The 23,899-nt window shown below is 41.8% G+C and overlaps 1 protein-coding gene across 1 annotated transcript; it reads right to left on the bottom strand.

Moving 5' to 3' along the window:
- Positions 1–8,212: 8,212 nt before the first annotated feature.
- Positions 8,213–10,025, bottom strand: LOC134389422 (olfactory receptor 1M1). The gene is made up of 2 exons (XM_063112989.1): positions 9,992–10,025; positions 8,213–9,165 (listed from the first exon to the last, which is right to left on the bottom strand). The coding sequence occupies exons 1-2, from the start codon at positions 10,005–10,007 to the stop codon at positions 8,213–8,215; spliced, it is 969 nt and encodes a 322-aa protein (XP_062969059.1). The 5' UTR covers positions 10,008–10,025.
- Positions 10,026–23,899: the final 13,874 nt, after the last annotated feature.

Below are 23,899 nucleotides of genomic sequence, written 5' to 3'. Positions count from 1 at the left end.
CTGGCCCCTGGGTTACACTTTGCACTGGCTTCCCCCGTGCCTGTCCCTAGGGCTCTCTCTTTCACTTTTTTAAGGTCTTTAGTCAAACATCACCTTCTTAGTGAGGCCTCCACTAACCATGTTATTTAAAAATACAGTCCGTTTCCCCACACTGTCACCAGCGTTTGTTATTTTCTCTCTGCTTGATAATAGCCACTCTAATTGGGGTAAAAGGATACCTCATTGTGGTTTTAATTTGCATTTCCCTGATGCCTAATGATGTTGAGCATTTTTTCATGTTGTCAGGGTGCAGAAAGCTGTTATCCCAAAATATGGTGCTTTCACAGGCTGGAATAAAGCAGCAGCCTCAAAGTCTCTTGCGGACCTGAACCTCTTCCCCCACCCTTAAATATTAACTGACTAGCTTTTCTGCTTCTGTAATTAGCTTGCGCAAGGTTTTACAAGCCCCTGTGGGTGGGACTTTCTGGTAAGGGCAGATAGAGGGCTTCCCAAAATGCCCAAAGTTCTCCCAGTTCCGGGAAGGGCCTAACCACACAAGGGGTGGTCTGTTGGGCAATTCCCCAGTTCCTCATCTGTATACCACCCCACTGAAAGCCACCAATGAATTTAAAAGTCACCTCAGGTGACCAATAAGCTGTATACAACTCATCCTGTTGCCAAAGTCTGCCTACCAAACTGTATAAAAAGTGTTCATGTTAAGAGCTCGGGGCCGCTTCTGTCCTGAAGACGGAGTGACCCCAGCATGCTGGAATAAAAAAACCTCTTGCTTGATTGCAGCGATCTCTGTCTCCTGGTCTTTGTGAGATGAGCCTTCCCAGTAAGTAAGATTCGCGCTTTCGGGCCAGTCTTACACTCTCTGACCTTCTCCCCAATCACCTCCTTCTGTCTCTTAATTCTCTGTCTCTCAATTCTCCAAAGCACCGGATGAAGCTGTTTCCTTATCTGCCTAAAATCTACACCTGCCAAAGAAGAAGACAGTCACCTCTGTTTCTTTCCCTGAGTTTTTATTAACTTAACTCATGTCACAGGAAGGAAGACCAGAGTCTGTGAACACACCTGGACCAACTGTTTGGTACTATTCAGTATTTTGCAGAAAATCATTTACCAGTCATTGTCTGCTCTGTGGGCCAAATAGACTTTGTCACAGGCCATCATATGTTCTATAGGCCCATTGCGTCCCTCCTCAAATCATTTACTCCTATTCCTCCCATCTCCACTTTCCCTATGGAGATGTGGACATGAGCTCTGCACCCCAGTGGAAAATTGGGACATTACTCTTCTGTGATTCTCTGGTACTTTGCCCCCTCCCAGCACATTAAATAACAAAATTTGTAATGCCTTTCCTTCATATTGATCTAAATTTGTCAGTGATGTTTACTAATGAATCTTCAGGGATGAAGAGGAAGTTTTCCCTTGGCCCCTACAACGTGCTTGCTGGAGGTTCCTCAGAGAACTAAAAATAGATCTACCTTAGCACCCAGCTATCCCACTACCGGGTATATACCTATTGGAAATGAAATCAATATATCAAAAAGACACCTGCACTCCCATGTTCATCGCAATGTTATTCACCAAGAGGTAGAATAGCTAAGAGATGGAGTCAACCTAAATGCCCATCAATGGATTAATGGATAAAAAATGTGGTATATATACACAACTGAATACCGCTCAGCTATAAAAAGAAATTTGTAGCAACATAGGTGGAATTGAAGTGAAGTGAGTCATCATGTTAAGTGAAGTAAGTTAGGCACAGAAAGACAAATGCCCCATGATCTCACTCATATGTGGAATCAAAAAAAAAAAGGATGTTCTCATAGAAACAGAGAGTAGAATAATGGTTACCAGAGGCCAGGAGGGGAGGGATTGTTGGGGAGAGGAGAGGTGGTGGACTAACGGGTATAACACTGTGCTCTCTGTGCTAAGCGAATCATTGTTCAGCACATACATGTATTAAAACAACACACTGTACCCCACAAATATGTACAAGCAAATTAAAACATTGAAAAAATGATAAAATAAACTACAGTCCTCTCTGCACAAAACCTTGTACATGAATGTTCATAATGGCATTTTTTATAACAGCCAAATAGTGGAACACGGCCCAAATGTCCATCAATGGATGAATGATAACCAAATGGAATATTATTCAGCCAATGGAAAAGGAACGAAGCACTGACATGTGCTTCAACACGGACGGACCTTGAAAACGTGATGCTCAGTGGAGAAACCAGACACGAAGGCCTTGGGCGGCGTAATTGCATATATGCAAAATATGCAGAATCTGGGCGGTGTAATTGCATATATGCAAAATATGCAGAATCGACAGATCTGTAAAGAAAGCTGATTGGTGGTTGCCCAGGGCTGGGGGAGGGGGGCTGGAGTGAAACGAGCTGTGACTTCCAGTGGGTATGGGATTTTGGGGGGGAATGAAATGTTTTAAAATGGATTGCGGTGATGGCTGCACAGATCTGTGAATATATTAGAAACCATTGCATGGTGCACTTCAAATGGGCAAGTTCTACGATATGGGAATTAATCTCAATAAAGCTGTGAGAAAGAAAACTACAGTCTGGTCCTGCACCCTCAGATACTCTTTACCCACTTTGCTCCTCAAAACGTTTGATCTAATGTCTTTCTTAATTTACTTATTGACCATATTCACGGACCCTAAACCCTAGAACATGGGCTCCAGGAGAGCAGGGAATTTCGTCTGTGGTTCGCCAATTAATCTATCACATCCCCCAAGCCTGGGACCTGTCAGGAACATAGTAGGAATTCAATGAACGTTTGTTAAGGGAATGTTGAGTGACCTAAATGTCTCATTATTCTATCAATAGTGGCTCTCCCCTGTCACCCTGGATTCTCCGCATTCTGCCCTGGTTCCCACCCCTTGGATGAATAGACACGTGTCCCACCTTGTCCCATGGTTGCCCTGGACTCGACTCCATTCATGTTTGTGGTTGCTGTCACTATGTTTTTAATTACGGTTGCAGTTTCTCTCTCTCTCTCATGACTGTAGGATCTCTCTCCTCCCACCTCTGACAACAAGAGTTCTGTGGATCTATCCCCATTTGGACCCCAGACAGCCCCGATCCTGGGTCAGGTGAGAAGGGGGCGGGGTGAGAAAATTGCAACAAATAAGCCATTTTCCAAACCTGTCCCAGTGCGCCCCAACGTGGGAAGCCCCTGGGCTATGGGCTCATGGCTCCCCTGCGGTGGAGGGGCTGAGATCGGGTTAGGTGAGGAACCAGCATTAAGCAGTACGTCTGCGCCAGGTGCGGAGACGCTCTCAGCAAACTTCCATCTGCAGGACTCGGGGGTGGCGCTTCCTAGCTGCGTGTTCCTGCTGCCCCCGTGTGTCCTCGTTGGGAACTGCACCAAATCCAGAGTCCAGTCGTAATGCGTGTGTCTAGACCAGGACCACCGTCCAGCTTTGAGAATGTCCTCAACCTCCTGTGACACCGTGGGTCGATCTGCCTGAAAGGACGCCAGCTAGGAGACTGTTGGTGCGACAGGCATCCTGTAAGAGGCTAAGGTCCCAAACATCCTTCCCTCCCGATGTTTACTCCTTGTGTAATCTCCTCCCCTTGAATGTGGACATCCAACAAACAGAATACAGAAAACGTGACGGGATGTCCCTTCTAATATGAGATCATGAAGTCCTCCTCCTATCCCCCCCTCCCCCTATGGAGAGGCCCATATGGCCGGGAACTGCTGCCTTTGGTCAACCAAGAACTGAGGTCTGCTGAGAGCGAGGTTGGAAACGGTCCTCCAGCCCTGCACAAGGCTTGGCATGACAGCCCCAGGTGACACCTCGGCCACAGCCTTCGGAGAGACCCTGAGCCACAGGCACCCAGCCAAGCTACTCCCACTTTTGTGACCTACGGAAACTATGAGGTAATAACTGTTGGTTGTTTAAACCGGAGTTATATGTTGGGCTTATAACGCTTCCAGGATTTTTTTTTTTTTTCCCAAGCTTGAGAAGGGAACAAACCTGAATGTAAAAAAAGAGAGAAAAAGGGCAACTCCTGAAAATCTATGTATGTATGTATGTGTATATTATTGGTTATGAATATCCATGAGATACAAAGCTGATTGTCAACCTTTGTGCCCATGATGTGGGGGCCAGATTCATACTGGCAGCATAAATGTTACCACAAATTGCATTTGTACCCGGTGTCCCCACCCAGTTACCCCCAACCTCCTTCCCCTACCCCCACTCCACTTTGTAGCCCAAGGAATGTTCTCTCCCTCTGCAAGTCCGATGCACCACTGTGGTCTTTCTTTCCTGCCTTCCTTTCTCTCTTAGCTCCCGCATATGAGTGAGCACATGTGGTATTTATCCCTCTGTGCTTTGCTTGTTTCACTCAATGTAAGTTTCTCCAGGCTCATCCATGTTGTTGCAAATGGGAGAATTTCATTCTTTTTTATGGCAGAGTAGTGTTCCATGGTGTATATATACCACAGTTTACTTACCCAATCATCCATCAATGGACATTTAGGTTGGTTCCATGTCTTGGCTTTTGTAAACAGAGCTGTGATGAACATGGGAGTGCAGGTATCCCTTCCACATGATGATTTCCATTCCTCTGGGTATATACCCAGACGTGGGATTGCTGGATCGTATGGAGGATCTATCTGTAGTTGTTTGAGTAACCTCCACACTGTTTTCCATAGTGGTTGTACTAATTTACCAACTAATTTACATCAACAGTGTAGGAGTGTTCCCTTCTCTCCACACCCTCGTCAGCATTTGTTATTCACTGTCTTTTTTATTATAGCCAGTCTAACTGGGGTGAGGTGGTATCTCAATGTGGTTTTAATTTGCATTTCCCTAATGACTACTGATGTTGAGCATTTTTTCACATACCTGTTGGCCATTTGTATGTCTTCCTTTCAAAAATGTCTATTCAGCTCCTTTGCCCATTTTTTAATTGGATTATTTGTTTTTTTTACTATGTAACTGTTTGAGTTCCTTGTATATTATGGATATTAATCCTTTGTCAGATGCATAGTTAGCAAAAATTTTCTCCCACTGTGTAGGTTGTCATTTCACTCTGTTGACTGTTTGCTTTCCAGTGCAGAAGCTTTTTAGTTTGATATAGTCCCATTTGTTTATTTTTTCTTTTGCTGCTTGTGCTTTCGGGCTCATGTTCATAAACTCTGTGCCCTCACCTAACTGCTGGACTGTTTCACATATACTCTCCCTTAGTAATTTTACAGTTTTGTGTCTTATGCTTAAGTCTTTAATCCATTTTTAGTTGATTTTAGTGTGTGGTGAGAGATGCATATCTAGGTTCATTCTTCTGCATATGGATATCCAGTTTTCTCAGCACCACTTGTTGAAGAGGCAGTCTTTTCCCCAATGTAGATTTTTGTTGCCTTTGTCCAATATCAGATGGCTAGAAGCCTGAGGGGTGATTTCTAGGTTCTCAATTCTACTCCTCTGGTCTAAATGCCTATTTTTATACCAGTACCATATGTCTTGAAAATGTATTTAAATGCCAACTTGTTCCTCACTTTGCATGTGTAGGTCCCTCCTTCTGGCACACTGTCCCCACCTGCTTCTTGGGGATACTTCTTTCCTCAGCTCAGGAGTCACCTTATCAGAAAGACCCTCAGTAACCCACAGAGTAAAGCACGTCCTCATCCATCTCTGTCACATCACCCTGCTGTATGCCTTTGAAGTCCTTCTCGCCATTGGTAATGATCTGGTTCCTTTATGTATTTCTTTGATCCTCATCATTTTCCCTACTGGACTGAGAATGGTTGTTTTGCTTTGTATTCTTTAATCATTTTACTTTTAAAAATTAACATCAGCAAAGCTGACTTTTTTGTATGAGTGTACAGTTCTTGGAATTTTAACTCATGCAGACATTCATGGAATCTGTGCAAGAACATCAACTAAAATTTTTGGTCCCTTTAAAGTCATTGCTCTGCAATTAGGACAGAAAACAGTTTCATTGCTCCCAGAACTCCCTTGTGCTATGCCTTTGTAGTCACAAAGAGGGGAGTTTGTTTCTCCTTCTTAACACTGGACCCCCAGTGCCTAGAATAACAGCTGGAATAGAGTAGGCACGTGGTAAATATTTGTTGAATGAATGAAATGAAACACATATATCAATGCCAACAAATGATGGAAGTTGATAATGCAAGGAATGCCAGAACAAATCTCTGCCGGGGTTGTGTTATTTATTTCTTAACACACAACAAGATGGAGATGGTTTGACGGACAGAATCTTAAGAGATTTTTATTGGTGCCTGCAGCATCTCTCATTCCACAGAGGGTGGATGGGGCTAAACAAATGCTTTAGCTCCAGCTAGATAAAGAGAGAGAGGTTTTCACACATTTCTAGGAGCCCCCGAGTTGTAATAATTTCTCAAGTCTTTGGCAATTTCAACTATCTGCCGACAAGCACCGTAACCACTTGCACACATGGGGTGGGAGAATGGAAAATGTTTGCGAGGAGAGAGCTGTGATCCCACTTTCACACGGGTTTTGGTTACTCCAAAAAGGCCCTGACCAGACTCATAGACTGCCCATGGCAAACTCCAGTATTCTTAAATTCTGTGTTTTATTCACCAGAATACCCACCAGAAAGAGGATTTGCTTTGTCTTTCCAACCTATGTGCTTACTTGCACAGCTCTACAGCAGGGCCAAGTCTGGAAGTCTCTTTGTTCACCTGAGAAATTTCAATTAAATTCTCTTGGGAGAAAAGTAGCAAAAGCAAATTAGATGTATGATCACTGAGAGCTGTTTATCTTAAGATAATGTCAGCCTTTTAGCACCATTTGAAAATTTCTGGGCCCTTCAAAGTCACTTCTCATCCCATTTTAGTTGCAAATCTCCACATGAGTTGAGGACTACTCCATGATAGTCATAAATGTAGTTTAACGCCTTCATAGGGACTTCAGAATAGTGGAATGGGACAATTCAAAGAAACTTAGTAAAGTGACAAAAACACGCAATGAACAGATGTCATTTCTGTTATAAGCAGTTTTACTGATGTGCATTCCACAGGCATGTGAGGAAATGAAGACGCGCCTCGGCTTCTTCCTGGGCTAGAGATTCATGACTCAGTTGGTTAGTATCTTCCCTTTGGCTGTAAAGATTTAGACCAATCAGATGGTGATTCCTCATTCTCTCAGTGAAGGTCTGAATCCCCTTCTCCTCTGTCCTTGTGACTTCTACAGCTTTTCCCTGGTGTACGCCGTCTCACCTAGAAGATATGGTGGGGGCACAGGTAGCAGGGCACGCATCTTATCCAGAAGCTCCTTGTCTTTGGTGCCTCGAAGTCGAGTTAACTGCCTGGTTCAAGGGCCGTCCCCGTGGCTCACTCGGGAGAGTGCGGCACTGGTAGCGCCAAGGCCGCAGGTTTGGATCCTATATAGGGATGGCTGGTGCGCTCACTGGCTGAGCGTGGTGCTAACAACACTGTGCCAAGGGTTGCAATCCTCTTACCGGTCAGGAAATAAATAAATAAATAAAATATAATAATTAACTGCCTGGTTCATAGGAGAAAGGTCAAGCTCTTAGGTTAGCTTCTAAAACCCTTCTTGACCTGGCATTCTCTATGTCTGGATTTTTCACTTCTCAAATGCATTTTTCTCTCTCTTCTTCTCTATTTTTTATCTTACTGTTTTTGTTTGTTTATTGTTCTAAGATGCTCTTTTAGATGGACAATACTGTCTTATCGTTTGGATTTTCGGGCACCTCTTGCAGGAATCGTACCCTAATCCTCCCCTCCAGACTCTGACAGGTCTGACAGATGTATCCTGTCCTTCCCCTAATCATCCATATTCCATTCTATTGTCGTCACGTGTCAAATATCTTCTCTCACACTCACCTACAAACCCCAAACTGTAGAGATCCTCTCTCTCCTTCTTAGCGCTCTGTGGCCAGCACCTAACATCAAGCCTAGGTACTCAACAAACATTTGTTGGGTGCTAAATGGATTCTAAACCAGGGCAAATCCAATCTGGCCAGGGCTAGATGCAGCTTTCTGGGAAGACAATGTGAGACATACTTATATCCTCACTGGTTCCAGTATTTGTGAAAACAGTTACAAGACCATCTTGAGGTTTCCTTTTAAACTACTACAACTCAAAATGCAAAGTGGCTCCTCTTCCAGCTCACACAATTCCAGACTTTAGCCCAAGATCCCAAATGTTCCCATTCTACCCCCTGGAAGTTCCCCAGTGTCCTGGTGGTCAGGAAGATGAGACGATCTTTTTGTTGACGAGCTTCCTCAGGGCCCCATTCAGGTCTCTGTTTCTCAGGCTGTAGATGAAGGGGTTCAGCATGGGGGTGACTGCTGTGTACATGACGGCAGAAGCTTTCTCCTTCACAGCAGTGCGGACCGAAGAGGGGCACAGATAGACCCCAATGGTGGTCCCATAGAAGAGGGCAACCACGGAGAGGTGAGAGCTGCAGGTGGAAAAGGCTTTCTTCCTGCCACCTGCAGAGGGCACCTTCACGATGGCTGCAATGATGCGAGCGTAGGAGGCAAGGATGCAGATGAAGGGCGCTGCGATCACCATCCCGGCCACGATGAGCACAAAGATCTGGTTCACGGATGTGTCGGTGCAAGAAAGTCGGAGAAGGGGAGTGAGGTCACAGAAGTAGTGCGGAAGCTCATTGTTGCTGCAGAAAACCAGGCGGGCCATAAGGAGGGTGTGGATGAGTGAGACGAAACAGGAAAACACCATCGGGCCACCAACCAGCAGGCCACAGACGTGCAGACTCACGATGGTGGCATAGTGTAAGGGGTGGCAAATGGCCACAAACCGGTCATACGCCATCACGGCTATTAAGACACTGTCCATGATGCCAAAGAAATGAAAAAAGTACATCTGGGTCAGGCAGCAAGGATAAGAGATGGACTTGCTCCCGGTTTGGATGTTCACCAGCATCTTGGGGACGGTGTTGGTGGCCAGGCAGAAATCAACCAAGGACAGGTTGGCCAGGAAGAAGTACATGGGGGTGTGCAGGTGGGAGTCTGAGCTGATGGCCAGGATGATGAGCAGGTTCCCCACGACCGTGACCAGGTACATGCAGAGAAACAGAGAAAAGAGGAAAGTCTCCTGCTCTGGTTTTTCCGAAAGTCCCAGGAGGATGAATTCGGATGCGCTGGTTTGGTTGCTTGGCTCCATGGGTGTGATTCCTCTGGAAGCATTAAAAGGGAAGTTACAGGAATGCTATGGAGATGATTTGGGGAGATTAGATGAAATCACACCCCTGTTCTCATCTGGGCTCATTACGACACCAACTTACATACACGTTGCACCTTGAACCACCGACAAAGTGTTATGTCAACTCATCTCTCAAGGCTTCGTTTCAGGACCTGGCCCTGAATATTCCTATTTCACACAAAAATTGAAAGTAGACCTTGCTAAACAGCTAGTGAAGGATTTACTTCAGGATAAAACAAATTAAATCCAGGAAGAAATTACATCTATAGGAAGTAATGGTCAGCTAAGAAATTGGTATATATGTAGGAAAACTGCAAACAAAACATTGAGTTTTAAATGCTTAGTGGTAACAAGAATGTGCACATAAACAAGGTGGATTTGAAATACTAGGCAACAATTATATGTAACAGAGGAAGCAGAATTCAAGTGAAAGTATAAGTTTCTTATACTGATTTGCAAAAGAATAGAAATTGTATTTTGGACTCCCTCTATCGAGCATACACGAGGAAAGCTTAGACGTAACCACTGGAATAATGGAGTTAGAATGTATAACTTGTAAATTGGTAGCAGATTGGCAGACTGGTGCAAAGTTACAAAGTCACAATTAGAAAGAAGAATCAGTTCTGGTGCTTTGGGGTGACGATAGCTAATAATATTGTACTGTGTGTTCCAACATAGCCTGAAAAGAGGACTTTGAATGTTATAACCACAAAGAAATGAGAAGTGCTTAGGTAGTAGATATGCTAATTATTCTCATTGGATCATTGTACAATATATGCATGTATTGAGACAACAAACTGTACCCCATAAACATGTACAGTGAAAAAAATTGTTGTAAATAACTAGAAATACCATAGAAATAGAGATTTTGATCAAACCACTTCTGAGTCAGGAATGGAAATACAAAGAAGCAAAAGAAAATCACTTCTGAGAATCTGTACTACAGACATGCAGACCTAGTCACATAAAGCTATGAGGATTCATGCACAAAGACATTTATTGCAGCTTTATTCATAATGATGGAAGATGAAGAAAACCCAAGTGTCCATCATCAGTACACGGTTGAGTCAGTCATAGGAAACTGCTGTTATTACTAGAAGCTGCAGCAGCCTGGCTTCCCTCCCTGCCTTTATTCTTTCTACCACTTGACCCAAGCCTGGCCAGTCAATTCTCTGCTCAGCAGCCAGAGTTATCTTCTAAAATAGGTAAATCATATGATGTCACTGTCTTGCTTAAAATTCTCAAATATCTTCCCAAGGTGCATAGTATAAAACTCAAACACCTCATCACAAAGGCTCATGAGACTTTACGTGACTGGCTCCTGACTCATCTGCAGCCTCATCCATGCTGTTTGTCCTCCCACTTGCCCTATTCCCACCACAGTGGTCTTCTCTCTGTCACTTGCACACACCTCAGGGCCTTTGCACCTGCTATTTTCTTTTTTTCTGGAACACTTTCCATCTAGATATTTTATTGCTGTCTCCATCTGGTCATTGGTGTCTCAGCTCAAAAGTTGCCTTTTCAGAAAGGCTTTCCTTCTACTCTCTCTTAACTGGATCTCACCTCAAAGAATAACAGCAAACACTCATAATGTGTGCTCTGTACCAGGCACTGTCCTAAGAGTTTTACAAATATTAGCTCGATTAATCCTCAAAGTGCTCTACAAAGGACAATTGTTATCTTGATTTTCAGAAAAGAAAACAGAAGCATGCAAAGTAGCTGGATCAAAGTCACACAGCTAGAAATAACTCTTTATGATTGTCATAGCATCCATCTCTACTCAAAACTATCTTGTTATTATCAATCTCTACCAGTTAAAGTGTAAATAGTGTAAGATCAAGAACCAAGTTTTTATTGCTTGCGATATCCCCTGACACACTGTAGGAATTTAATAAGCCGACTGAACTAATGAATTAATTATAGAAAGATCCATTAAGACACAAACATGAACTTTGCATTTAAAACAAGAAGAAAGCTAATAGGGTAACAGCTGTTTCAGGATTTCAGGGAAGGATGCATTCAGCCTGGGTTTAGGGAACTAAGAGAGACACACCACAGGACCCCAGCTGAGGTTTCAGTTGATTTCCAGAGGCTGAGCTGAGTGGAATTTGGCAGCATGGAAATTACTTCATGTGAGGTAAGTAAACGGAACCCAGTTTGGCTCAGTTCTTGTTTGTCTGTCCTCGTAAAGACCGTCCTCATTAGTTTGTTTCCAGCATCTCTCCATTTACCCCCTTCTTGGGGACTCATGCCTTTTAAGCTTAAATGTTTTCCAAGCTCCTAGCTTTGGCTTTCTTTTTTTACATATCGATTTTGTCCCCGGATTCTTGGAAGAATCTGCTAAAGGCTATAAATCTGCCTACCAAGAAAAAGATACATTTTTGGCATAATTTTGCATACCATTTCAGGGTTTGTGGCAAATTGCTCTAAAGTCCAAGATAAGAGCTGCTTTTGAATGTTTTTTTCCTGAAGGGCTCCTGATTTTTAAAGCTGATTGTCCAACTCCAGGCTCAAGCCCACATACCTGTAGTTTTACTTGCACAGTCAGTTTCCTCACCTGGATAACCTGCAGAAAGGTGGAACGATGGAAAGCAAACAGATGACTGAATTCAGACAGATCAGGATTTAAATGCTGGCTCTGTTACTTACTGACGATCAACCTCTCTAAGCATCATTTTCTTCTCCTGTATAATTGAGAGATATAATACCCACCTCGGGATTTCTTACAGGGTGTAATGGTGTAGCACATGCAAAGAGACCGATGTGGTGCCCAGCATCATAGTGAAATGCCTGCCAACATCAGGAGCATCACCTCAGGTTTTAGGGAAAGGGCTGTGGAAGGGGACACACCTACATTTAAATCAGGGGCTCCACACTTATGTGGCCATCTTGAGAGAGTTGCTTAACCACTGAAATCAATATCTGTTTATCAAAAGGATTTGGTCATAATGGTACATGATTTATAGGGTTGTTTTGAGGACTAAACTCATGTACAATTCTCTGCACAGATTCTGACATAAAATAATGTAGTTATAATAAGCGTTCTTTCCTCTTTTTCTTTACTCCTGGCATAGCAAGCTAGACATGTAAAAAATAAAGCATTTTCTTCTGGAGCTCCTATTTCTGTGAATGGACTCACCATTCTTCCAGATGCCTGTGGTATTAGTCCTTTTATGTTGCTTATACCAAAATACCTGCAACTGGGTGATTTATAAAGAAAACAGAAGTTATTCTTTATAGTTTCTGAGGCTGGCAAGTCCAAAGTCCATTTGGTGGTGGCAACAGTGACCCAGGGGTCTCACATTGCAAGATGGTGGAAGCAGAGAGAGTGAAAGACAGAGTCTCCTTTTAAAGCCCCCAGAACCATGCCCCTGACCACCATTTTTAATCCATTCCCTACAGCAGGTCCTACAATCCAATCACCTCTTCAAGGCTTCACCTTTCAATGACCATAATAGGATCTCCCACCCTCTTAACAGTCACAGTGGGGGCTAAGTTTCTAGTATGTAAAACTTAGGAGACAATTCAAGCCTGAGTGAGTTTTGGGGGGACATAATTCAATCCACTGCAGCTGTATTTGAAATTTGACTCTCCCTGCCTCTATATCTCTACCGCCAAAGCCAACCTGTCAACGAGCTGGCACATCCTCCATGAGTCAAACATTTTATTTTTATAGACATTTCCCATCTTTCTCCTCTTCCCACCCCCCTAAATCAAGCCTCTCATTACTTCTGGGTTGCCAAATTCACTAGTCTTTAGTCCTCATGCATCCATTCCTTTCCCTCCAAACCATCCTGAAATCACAGGATAAAACTTCCTGAAGTATAGCTCTAACCGTATCACTTTTATTTACTTATTTATTCATTCACTCACTTAATCCATAAACAATTATTGATGATTGCCATATACCAGGATCTGGGCTGAGTGTTGGAAATAAAGACATGAAAATACACAGATTCTGTCTTCAAGATACTTGAAATAGGGTATTACTCATTCATTTGTGTGGCCAGAATCTTGTCTGGGACATAGAAGGCATAAACACAATTATTCAATATATGCATGAATAAATAATGATTCTGTTTTTTATTGAATGCTTTCTATAGTGCCAGGCACTGTTCTAAGTTCATTGCTAATTTTCTCCTTACAACAAGTCATTGATTGCTGTTGCACATAAAAAGAAATGGGGGCACAATGAAATTAATAAAATCAAATAGAGTTTCAGAAAGAGTAGGTGGCAGAATTAACGCTAGCACTCTGAATGTAGAATGTGTACTGCTGATCTCTATATCTCATGAACCAGGAATGAATGAACGAATTCACAGTTTAGTGAGGGAGACAGACTCTGAGACATTTATCAAGTTATGGTGAAATGGCCTTAAGAGAGGATCACCCTGAGGACTATAGGAGCACTCAGGAAATACAGCCGAGTCACGCAGTGATTTTTGGAAAAGCTACACAACAGCCTTGAGTAGCTCACTACGGTCCACTGAGCAAAGCTCAAATGTTTACCATGACATTAAAAAATCTCCTGGATCTTTTGCAAGTCTACACTTATCTTACCTACTAATACCCTCCTAGAAGTATATTTTATTCCAGCTATTTGGGGCAATATGCTGATTCCCTTCAAAATTCATCCTTTCCTGCCATTTCCTGCCTCCATGCTTTTTCACAGTCCACAGTTTCAATAAAATTTGAATAAGTGCCAAATACTGTAATAGACACTTTCCATATATAACATATCATCCTAATAAACCGTGACGCAGGGGTGAGGATCCCCATTTTACAGATGAGATGATTGAGGCTCTAAGAGGAGACAGAATGTGTACAAGCTCCCACAGACGCTGAGTGATTGAGCTTGGTTCCGAGTGCATGTCGGCTGAGTCCAAAGCTCCCAGCCTTTCCACTGATCCACTGCCTCTCTGCAGTACATCTTCCTCAAGTTCCTTTCCCCCTTATCATCCTCCATCAAATCCCTGTCTATACGACCCCATGTCAAAGGTGGTTTCCAATGAGAAACACAATAGTGTGTCCTGACATCAGATTGAGGTCTATGTCATTCTGCAGCAAGGACAGCAATTCACCTCACAGTTACATACATCAACTAACAGTCAGAAATTTTTTTACAGCCCAAGAGGAACTAGTGAATGCCCTTTAATTAAATTATTAACTAAATCAATGAACTGATCTCAGTCATCCTCCTTCCCTGACACCTAAGCTTTCCCCCACTTACCCTGTCCCTCTCTCTCCCTGACAGCTCTTGAGAAATTTCTAAGTCTCAGGACCTGGAAGAATCATGTTTTCCCTTAATCCTCCTGGTGAGCTTCTCTATGGAAGCACTGCTTCTGCCATCCCATCTGGACCCCTGGGCTCTGTGTCTGGGCTCTCTTAGCTGGGGCAGATCAGGAATCTCCAAAGGCTTCAGAGACCAGCAATGGAATAACCCAAACTTCTGCCTTCATAACTGTGGTGGGAATATCACTTTTCTTTCAGGTGCTCGAGTTGGCTGGAGAAAGAATGTCCAGATGCTAACAGGATGGTGCTACAAGTCACGGTTGTTGGAAAAGGTCTGACGGAAACCCAGTGGGACTAAGTGGAGCTGAGTGCATGAGTCGCCCTTGGATTCTGGGCTGAGAACTGGGTGCCGATTTGGTCACGTAGAGTCTTCCAGTGACTGGGGGAAAGGGGTGGGTTGGGGATAACTGGGGAGGGAGGTTGGGGATAACTGGGTGGGGAACACAGGGTACAATCGCAATTTGTGGTAAAGGGGATGCTGCCAGTATGGATCTGGCCTTCACATCTTGGGCACGAGAGGTGACAAGCAGCTTTGTATCTCACGAATATTCATAACCAATTTTTATAAAAAGAATCCTTCAGTGTCTCTGAGATCATAAAGCCTGCCCCTCACTAGTTCTGACAACATTTATCCAGTCTCTCTCTCTCTCTCTTTCTCTCTCTCTGTCTCTCTCTCTCTATCTCTCTCTGTCTCTCTCTCTCTGTCTCTCTCTCTCTGTGTCTCTCTCTCTCTGTGTCTCTCTCTCTGTGTCTCTCTCTCTGTCTCTGTCTCTCTGTCTCTCTCTCTCTGTGTCTCTCTGTGTCTCTCTCTGTCTCTCTCTCTGTCTGTCTCTCTCTCTCTCAAGTCACTTACTGGGACATCTTTCCTCTTCTTGACACCGTCACTCAGGCATGAGTTAAACTGACACAGTTTCCTCCCTTGTGATGAACAGCAAAGATGCTTACTCTGCTTCCAGAAAGAGATGAAGGGATGAAGTTAGATCTTGGGGCCAGAAGGATGACTCATAGATGCATAGGTAGGCATCCTACTAGCCCAGAGAAGAAAAAGCTGGACTGGGGAGTAGATTGTAGGATCTGAAGGAATATTTACAATATCTGGACCAATAAGACCTCAATTCCCAAAGCTCCTTGTTAGACAAATGGTCCAGTTTCACTTCTGTTCCCCAAATAGTTCAGTTTCCTATGGGGGCTGAGACACTACAGTAGGGACAATTTTAGATCTTCAGGAGGCAGCTGAGGGACAGCCTGTAGTTTCTCCACTTGTTCTGCATCCTCTCCTTGGGGAACAAACTCTCCTTTTCTCCTAAGGTCTGTCTTCCCATGGCTCAGGGCTTCTTACAGAGGAAGATTCCATTCTTCTTTGAAGCCAGCATTCCTCATCACTTCGAGAACCAAGAAAAACAATCCAAACATCCTTCTCCATCCACACAGTGATCTATCATCTGGAAACAGGCTTCTTCCATCCCCACTTAACCTCAATAGGACAACTCTCTGTACAGCCATCACGGCTTTCTTCCACTTTTGCCAATAGGGAAATTAGAGTCTTCCCTGATGGGCGCACACAAAGAGGGCGGCTAGCTGAGTCTGCAGACAGATCCTCACTGAGTGTTGGTGTCAGTGTGGCACTGCTAGGAGTCTCTACCTTTGCATTTTTAGGAAATTCCGTTTTGTAAGGTCATTTCCTGTATGAGAAAATTTCTGTTGCTTATAACAAAATACCTGGAACTGGGTAATTTGTAAAGAAACAATCTTTATTGATTACAGTTTTGGAGGCTGGGAAGTCCAAAGTCCAGGACACATATCTAGTGAGCATATTCTTTGGGTGTGACAGAATATCTTATTTTGAGAAAGCTCCTCATGCACTCTGCTTGTAAAGCCCTCAGACCATGCCCATGACCACCATTAAACCATCAAAGTATTAATCCATTTTCTAGGGCAGGGTCCTCATAATCTCATCAACTCTTCAAGGCCCCACCTTTCAATTACCAAAATAGGATTTCTCATCCTCTTAACATTGTCACAGTGGGGTTTAAGTTTCTAATACATGGACTTTGGGGGACACGATTCAATCCACAGCATCCTCAGGTTATTGGGCTGTGTGTTTACTCAATAAACACCCATCAAACTGATTGCTATGGTAAAACCCAGTTCTTAAAAACCTTCAGTTATGGCAATACCCAAACATAGAAAAAAGAAGAAAGCATAGTACTAGGTTGAGCCATATGTAATTGCCAATTTTCTAACATTTATGACTCACAAAACTGACAATTTTTCACATACATGAGCTTAATTTAATAAATCCCATGGATTCATCACTCAGCTTCAACGATGACCAATTCAGGACCTTGTTTCATCTGCACCTTACCTACTTTGGCCTCTCTCCCTAGATTATTTCAGAGCAAATTCCACATATCACATGATTTCAGTGTTTCTCCAAAAAGTAAAACCTGTTTTTGAAAGCATAGCCTCAATACCATTATTTTACTTTAAGACATTAATAAGAATTACATAATGTTATCACATATAAAGTTACTACTCAAATTACCCAAACTGCCTCAGAAATTTTCAGTTTTTCACATAAGAATCTAAATAATGTGCATATATTACAATTGGTTGATCGTTGTCATATATTGTTTTTAATCTACAGGTTTTTCTGCCTCTTGTTTATCCCCTTTATGGTTTTCTTGTTGAATACACAGTCTGAATTTTGCCATCTGCTTTCGTATGTAATTGATATGTGTCCCTTATAAATTGTAATTGCAAATTGGTGTTTAGATGTAGATACTTAATTAGGTTCAGGATTGCTTTTTGAGGGGAAGGATACTCTGTAGGTTGTGTTGTGAACCTTCCTCAAGAAAAGGTATTTTGTGTGTGTGTGTTACTAGCAGACATTCAGAATCATTGCTTAGATCCATAATTTCAAAATGAAATGCAAACGAAGGATGTTCTACCAGACCTTCATTTACCTCCTGGAATACTTCCACAAAAGTAAACATTGGTGCATTATATGGTGTATAATGCTCATTAACTCTGTTTACCCTGAGATACTGTTTATATAGGCTCGTCAGCACAAATGTTTGAATCTTTTGATTCTTTCAATTTATTTATCAGCTTTCCTACCTTTTCCCAAATGTAACCAATGAGTGGATTTCCTTTCTCCCTGTTTTTAAAACGATCATTATGAATTCATGGCTTTTTAACATTGTATATGGGTTCCTTCATTACACTTATTTGTTTGGTTAATGCTCATATTGTCTTATATTTTGTCAGTAAGAGGCTTTAAATTGGCCCTTGAACCCTTTTGACATGACTTCAATAGGCTGTGTCAGTGACACATCCCACAGGAAGGAACGATAGTCTCACCTGGGATATTTTCAACCTCAGACCTGGAATCAACCATTTTTCCAAGAGCCTAGATCCTGGAAAAAATGATGTTTCGAAGCCACAAATGGGGTCCCGGTTGTATTCCTTGCTCCTTGGTTGGCCATTATTTCTAGTCATTTCAGGAGACAGAGCTAGGATATACTTTTAGGGAAAAAATGTGGTAAAACATATATAAGGATCACTATTTTAAGCATTTTTAAACATACAGTTCTGTGGAATTAATTACATTACAATGCTGTGTGGCTACTACTCTACCTATTTCCAAAACATTCTTGTCATCCTAAACACAGCCTGTACCCATTTATCAATAACTTCTCATTATTATTATTATTCCCCACCACTACCAGCCCCCGTTTCTGGTAACCTCTAATCTACTTCTGTCTCTGAAATTCCTTTTTTTTTTTCATTTATTTTTTCTTAATTGGCCCACAATTATTGCACATATTTATGGAGTACAATGTGATATTTGGATATATTCATACAGTGTGCAATGATCACATCAGGATAATTAGCATAACGTGTTTTGACATGATGGCATGTCAAACATTGTCACCTCTTTGTGTGGGGAGCATTTAACATCCTCTCAACCAGTGACTTAACGTTATGCAGTGATTGTTGTGGACTGTAGTCCACCTGTGCTGCTGTAGAACACTGGGTCTTATTCCTCTTGTCTCTCTGCACCTTTGTATCCATTGACTGTCCTCTCCCACCCCTTTACCCCTCCCCTTACTAGTCTCTAGTAACCACTAATCTACTCTCTACTATGACATCAACATTTTTAGCTTTCACGTATGAGTGAGGACGTGTGTTATTTCTCTTTCTGTGTCTGGCTTATTTCATTTGACATAATTCTCTCCAAGCTCATCCATGTTGCTGCAAATGGTGCAATTTCCTTCTTTTCTGTGGCTGAGTAATATTTCATTGTGTATACACCACATTTTCTTCAGCCAATCATCTGTTGATGGACATCAGGAAATACGTACTTTTTAAAGATAAAATACATCGTGTTCATACAGATCATTTCAATTCAAATCAGGGATCATAGGGGTTTTAATTTACAGCGTTGTTGTTTCATCTGGGATTCCTTTCTCCATTCTGAAATTCCTGGTTCCCAATGATATCAATTTACTGGTGTTATTCGGTAATTCTGTAAAACAGAGAAACAATACCAGCATTCCTGCCAAAAAATAAGATTATGGAAAACAGCTATATTGGGGGGAAATCTTTTTCATTTTTCTTCCTTAGCCTGTTGATGTTATTGATTACGTTAGTTTACTCAAGTGTTAAACCAGCATTGCACACGTGGGATAAATCCCACTTAATTATGGTGCATTATATGGTGTATAATTCTTTAAAATGTGTTTTTGGATTCAATTTGCTCGTATTTTGTTAAGGATTTTTGCATCTATGTTTATGAGAGATATTGGTCTATCGTTTTCTCTTCCTGTAATGTCTTTGTTTGGTTTTGCTATTAAGGGAATGCTGGCCTCATAGAATAAGTCAGGAGTATTCCTTCTGCATCTATCTTCTAGATCGCAGAGAACTGGAATAATTTCTTCTCTAAATGTTTGGTAGAATTCATCAGTGAACTCTGGGCCTGATGCTTTCTGTTTTGGAAGGTTATTAATTATCAAGTCAATTTTTAAAATAGATATGGGGCTGTTCAGATTGTTTATTTCTTCTTGTGTGAATTTTGGCAGATTGCATCTTTTGAGCAATTGGTCCATTTCACCAAGTTATCAAATTTGTGGGCACAGAGTTGTTCATAATATTCCTTTATCATCCTGTAAATGTCTGTGGTATCTATAGTGATGTCCCCTCTTTCATTTCTGTTATTAGTAATTTGTATTATCTCTTTTTTTTCTTAGCCTGGCAACAGGTTTATTGATTTTATTGATATTTTCAAAGAACCAGACTTTGGTTTCATTGATTTTCTCCATTAATTTCTTGTTTCTAATTTCATTGATTTCTGCTCTAAGTTTTTATTATTTCTTTTCTTGTGCTTACTTTGGATTTAATTTGCTCCTCTTTTTCTAGTTTCCTAAGGTGAAAGCTTAGATGATCAATTTTATATCTTCATTTCTAATCTATGCATCCAATGCTATAAATTTTCCTCTAAACACTGCTTTTGTTGCATCCACAAATTTTGGTAAATTGTGTTTTCATTTTATTTAGTTCAAAGTATGTTTAAATTTTAAAAATATAGTATTTATTATTAGCATATTCATTATTACAAATCATGATTTTTCTTCATGCCCTTCACCTGAACCTTCCTTCCTTCCTTCCTTCCTTCCTTCCTTCCTTCCTTCCTTCCTTCCTTCCTTCCTTCCTTCCTTCCTTCCTTCCTTCCTTCCTTCCTTCCTTCCTTCCCACCCAGTTATGAATGAGAACATGCAGTATTTCTCTTTCCTTGTCTGGTTTATTTCACTTAACATAATTTTCCCCTCTACTGAGATTTCTTCCTTGATCCATGTGTTAGTTAGAAGCCTGATGTTTAAACTCCATGCATTCTAGAATTTTCCATCTATTTTTCTGTACCTCCTAGCCCATGCTAAATGAAGCCTCCTCATTTCAGACGTATAGCTGTTCTGAATTTTGTCATCACTAGACTTAAGTTAGTTTATAAGAAGTGCCCTCGAGCCATATGGACTTAAAAAGTGTAATGCAACCATTAATCCTGAAGCAATTATCAACTGATGACTCCCCAATACCTCACCAGAAAATACTGTAGAACAAACAGGCTTACTAGACCTGGGGTAACAAGGGGGGCACTATCTCAAAAGAATCTCAATAGCATTTCAAAAGGGGGAAGTCAGAGAAGGATATTTATAGGGTTTTAATACCTGGGCTGGGTAATTTTAAGGCAGGATCTGTAAGGCAGGGCACTAGTTGGCACAGAGCAAAGCTTATGAGACAATAGTTTTGGATCAATGGTTGCAATGGAGCGAGGATCTTGATATGAGTCTTAATGAGCCAGCTGTTAGGTTTGGTAACTAAGCTATTTTAGTTGGTTCAAGATCTTAATTTCTAGGGGCTTAACCATCTTTTTGCATTTTCTCAGGATGTTGTTTTCAGTACTCACGAGGTGTTCTAATTGAATGTGATAGAAACTTGCACTCAAATTTACTTTGTAGTAATGACATCTTTAGGTAAGGAGCTTAAGTTCCTTTGTTAACTCTTTGATGTTCCTCCTTTGTGTCTAATTATAATGTGACTACAGTGAAAGCACCTCCCCCTTATCTGAAGGGAATACATTCCAAGACCCCCAGTAGATGATGGAAACTGCAGAAAGTGTTACTAGACAATGGGGGTCTGTCCCTTGGAGGGCACATCCAGGACCAGGGTAGGAGGAAAATTTTTTATTACTTGCAAGTAAGGAGAACATTGGTGATCACTCCCAAAGTAGTGTCTCCCCAAACGAGGGAAAGGAGTCATCCTATATAGCCAAAGTTCCCACCTAATTTCTTGCTCCAGTTCTCACTGACGTTCTCTCATGTAAATGAAGGACACAAGCTTGTTCAATTTGGATTGGTTGGTTATGGGACACAGTTCATTGGTCAGTTCCGAAGCTCAAAATTGCATTTGGACCCAGGAAAAAATGTGGCCTTTGGACAACAGTAGGACCTCCGGAAGTTGTCACAGGGGCTAAACCTTGAGTCCTTGGCTAGGACACATTACAGTCCATAGGTGGCCAATTGAAACTTCCTGTCACAGTTAACCCATGACATAAAATAGGGGCAAGTGAGTGTGGAGATCTTGGCTCCTCCTTGGGCAGAGAGTCACCAAAGTTCATCTCTGAGGCTCATATTTCAGTTTCAGCTGGTATGTTTTGAGGGTAGTCTAGAGTTTCATGAATCGTGACTTCCTGCCACCTCCTGCAAGAACAGAAACTCAGAACAAAGTATCATGACCAGTTCACTTCACTTCCTGTTTTGGACCTTTTAGCAGCAGCCAGTACCTGGGCATTTAGGAGACTCTGGGTTACAGTAGTACTGACCCTGTTTCTATTCATGTTTTCTACCCATGAATTTAATGCCTTTTCTGTCTTAACCAACCATTTATTATGCATTGTGGCCATACCTTTTACTCTTTAAGGTGTGGCCACAAAACTAGCATGATTTCTTTTTTCTTTTTCACAATTTTATGGATAAGAGATTTGTTCTTACCATAGATATTTGCAACCTCAGCGTACAATTTTTTTTCTTTTCCTGCTAAGTTGGAAACTTTACCTTTTCACTTAAAGGAAGCACTTCAAGGCTTCTTTTTGGCATACCCAAATTGCTGCCATCACTACTTTTGTGCTTATTATTGTTAAGTAACATAAGGGTTATTATTAAGTAAAATAAGAATTACTTGAACACATGCACTGCTACATCTCTGTTACTGAATTAGGCTCTTGGGTCCCAAAGTCATAGAAATGAACAATGCACCCAGCAGTAAAGCAAGCGACATTTTATTAAAGGAAGAGATAGATTTATGTATAAAGGGGTAGCTACAGGAAAGCTAGCTCCCTGAGGGGAGCGGTTCAGGGTTCTTTACAGGGAAAGGGGTTAAGGGGTGCAGGCCAGCATCACTGGGGGTGGTCCATTTGGTTCTTCCTGGTGGCATCATGGGGGCATGCTCAGTTAGGGCTTTTGTCCTTGCACCTGCTCAGTAGGTTCAAGATGGTGGTGTTCATTATAGTCACCTCAGGAGTGTCATTGTAGTGGTTATCTTTAAGCTTTGTGTGCATGTGGGAACTCCTAAAGGGGTCTTAAGGTTAATTTGTAACTCAGTTTTTACAATTACGGGAAACAAGTCTTGGGGAAGGGTTTTGCAACTCAGTGAATATCTGTTCCCCTCTTATCACCATTTATTTCATCAGGGTAGGTCATGGGATAATCGTGTGCCATGGGGGTTCTCATGACTGTGCAGGGGAAAAGTGACAAAGTGTCCTTTGCAGGGAAAATGGAGTGAGTTTGGTTCACAAGCCTAGCCCTATTCTGTCTCACCTAGACAGGTGATCTGATAACCCAGAGGGCTACTAAGTGATTAATGTGTGGGTAGCATTTACTAGGTAAATATGCTGGACAGAGGGACAATTCGAGTTCCAGACAGGACAGATAAGGACAGCATGAGATTTCACCATGGCACGCAGAGTGGCATACAATTTAAAATTTACAAATTGTTTATTTCTGGAATTTTCCATTTAATATTTTTGGACTGCTGTTGACCTCGGGTAACTGAAACTGCGGAAAAGAAAACTTTGGATAAGGGGAATGACTGTACTACTGAGACTAGACAGGTAGAGTCCAGAATTATAAAGAAGATGCCTTTTGTTATCTTAAACACTCTGTGAATATCAAATTTTTCTCTGACAGTCAGTGTCACGTGACATTGGCTCACAAGTGCCCTCTGGTTGTCCCCTCCTTTATTTGGTCCTCTTCCTTTTCTTTGAATCTAAAGGGACCTAATCAAAACAATCTTGGAGGGCATTAGAAAATACATAGATCCCTTTAGCTGTGTGCCTCTATTTTATTATTATTATTATTATTTATTTATTAAGAATATTCATGAGATACAAAGCTAATTGTCCCCCCTCCTGCCCATGACGTGAGGGCCAGATTCATACTGGGGACATGCCCATTACCAGAAATTACTTTTGTACCCTTTGCCCCCTCCCAATTATCCCCCAACCTCCCTCCCGCTCCCCCTCTCCCCCCTTTCCTATGCGCCTCTATGTGAATCTCAGTGGAAAGTCTGTCTCCCAATCAAACTCATTGTTAGCTTCAGATCACATCAACTTGTCTTTATTTTTTTAAGTTGCAAAATCTATTAGAACAGTGATTCTGAACCTTGGCTGCAGATTAGAATCATTGGGGAATCTTTAAAAAAGTACTACCTGGATCTGACCACCAGAGACTTTTATTTCATTGGTCTGGTGTGGTGCTTACACACTGAGACTTTCAAAAGCACCACAGGAGATCCTAAATAAAGCACAGTCCAGGTTGAGAGCTGCCGTATCAATACATTTAATAAGAAGATTGATGC

Source organism: Cynocephalus volans, chromosome 10 (assembly GCF_027409185.1).
Source record: "Cynocephalus volans isolate mCynVol1 chromosome 10, mCynVol1.pri, whole genome shotgun sequence".
Classification (NCBI taxonomy): Eukaryota; Metazoa; Chordata; class Mammalia; order Dermoptera; family Cynocephalidae; genus Cynocephalus; species Cynocephalus volans.
The sequence above is the reverse complement of the archived record's forward strand: the minus strand, read 5'-3'. Positions and strand labels throughout refer to the sequence as shown.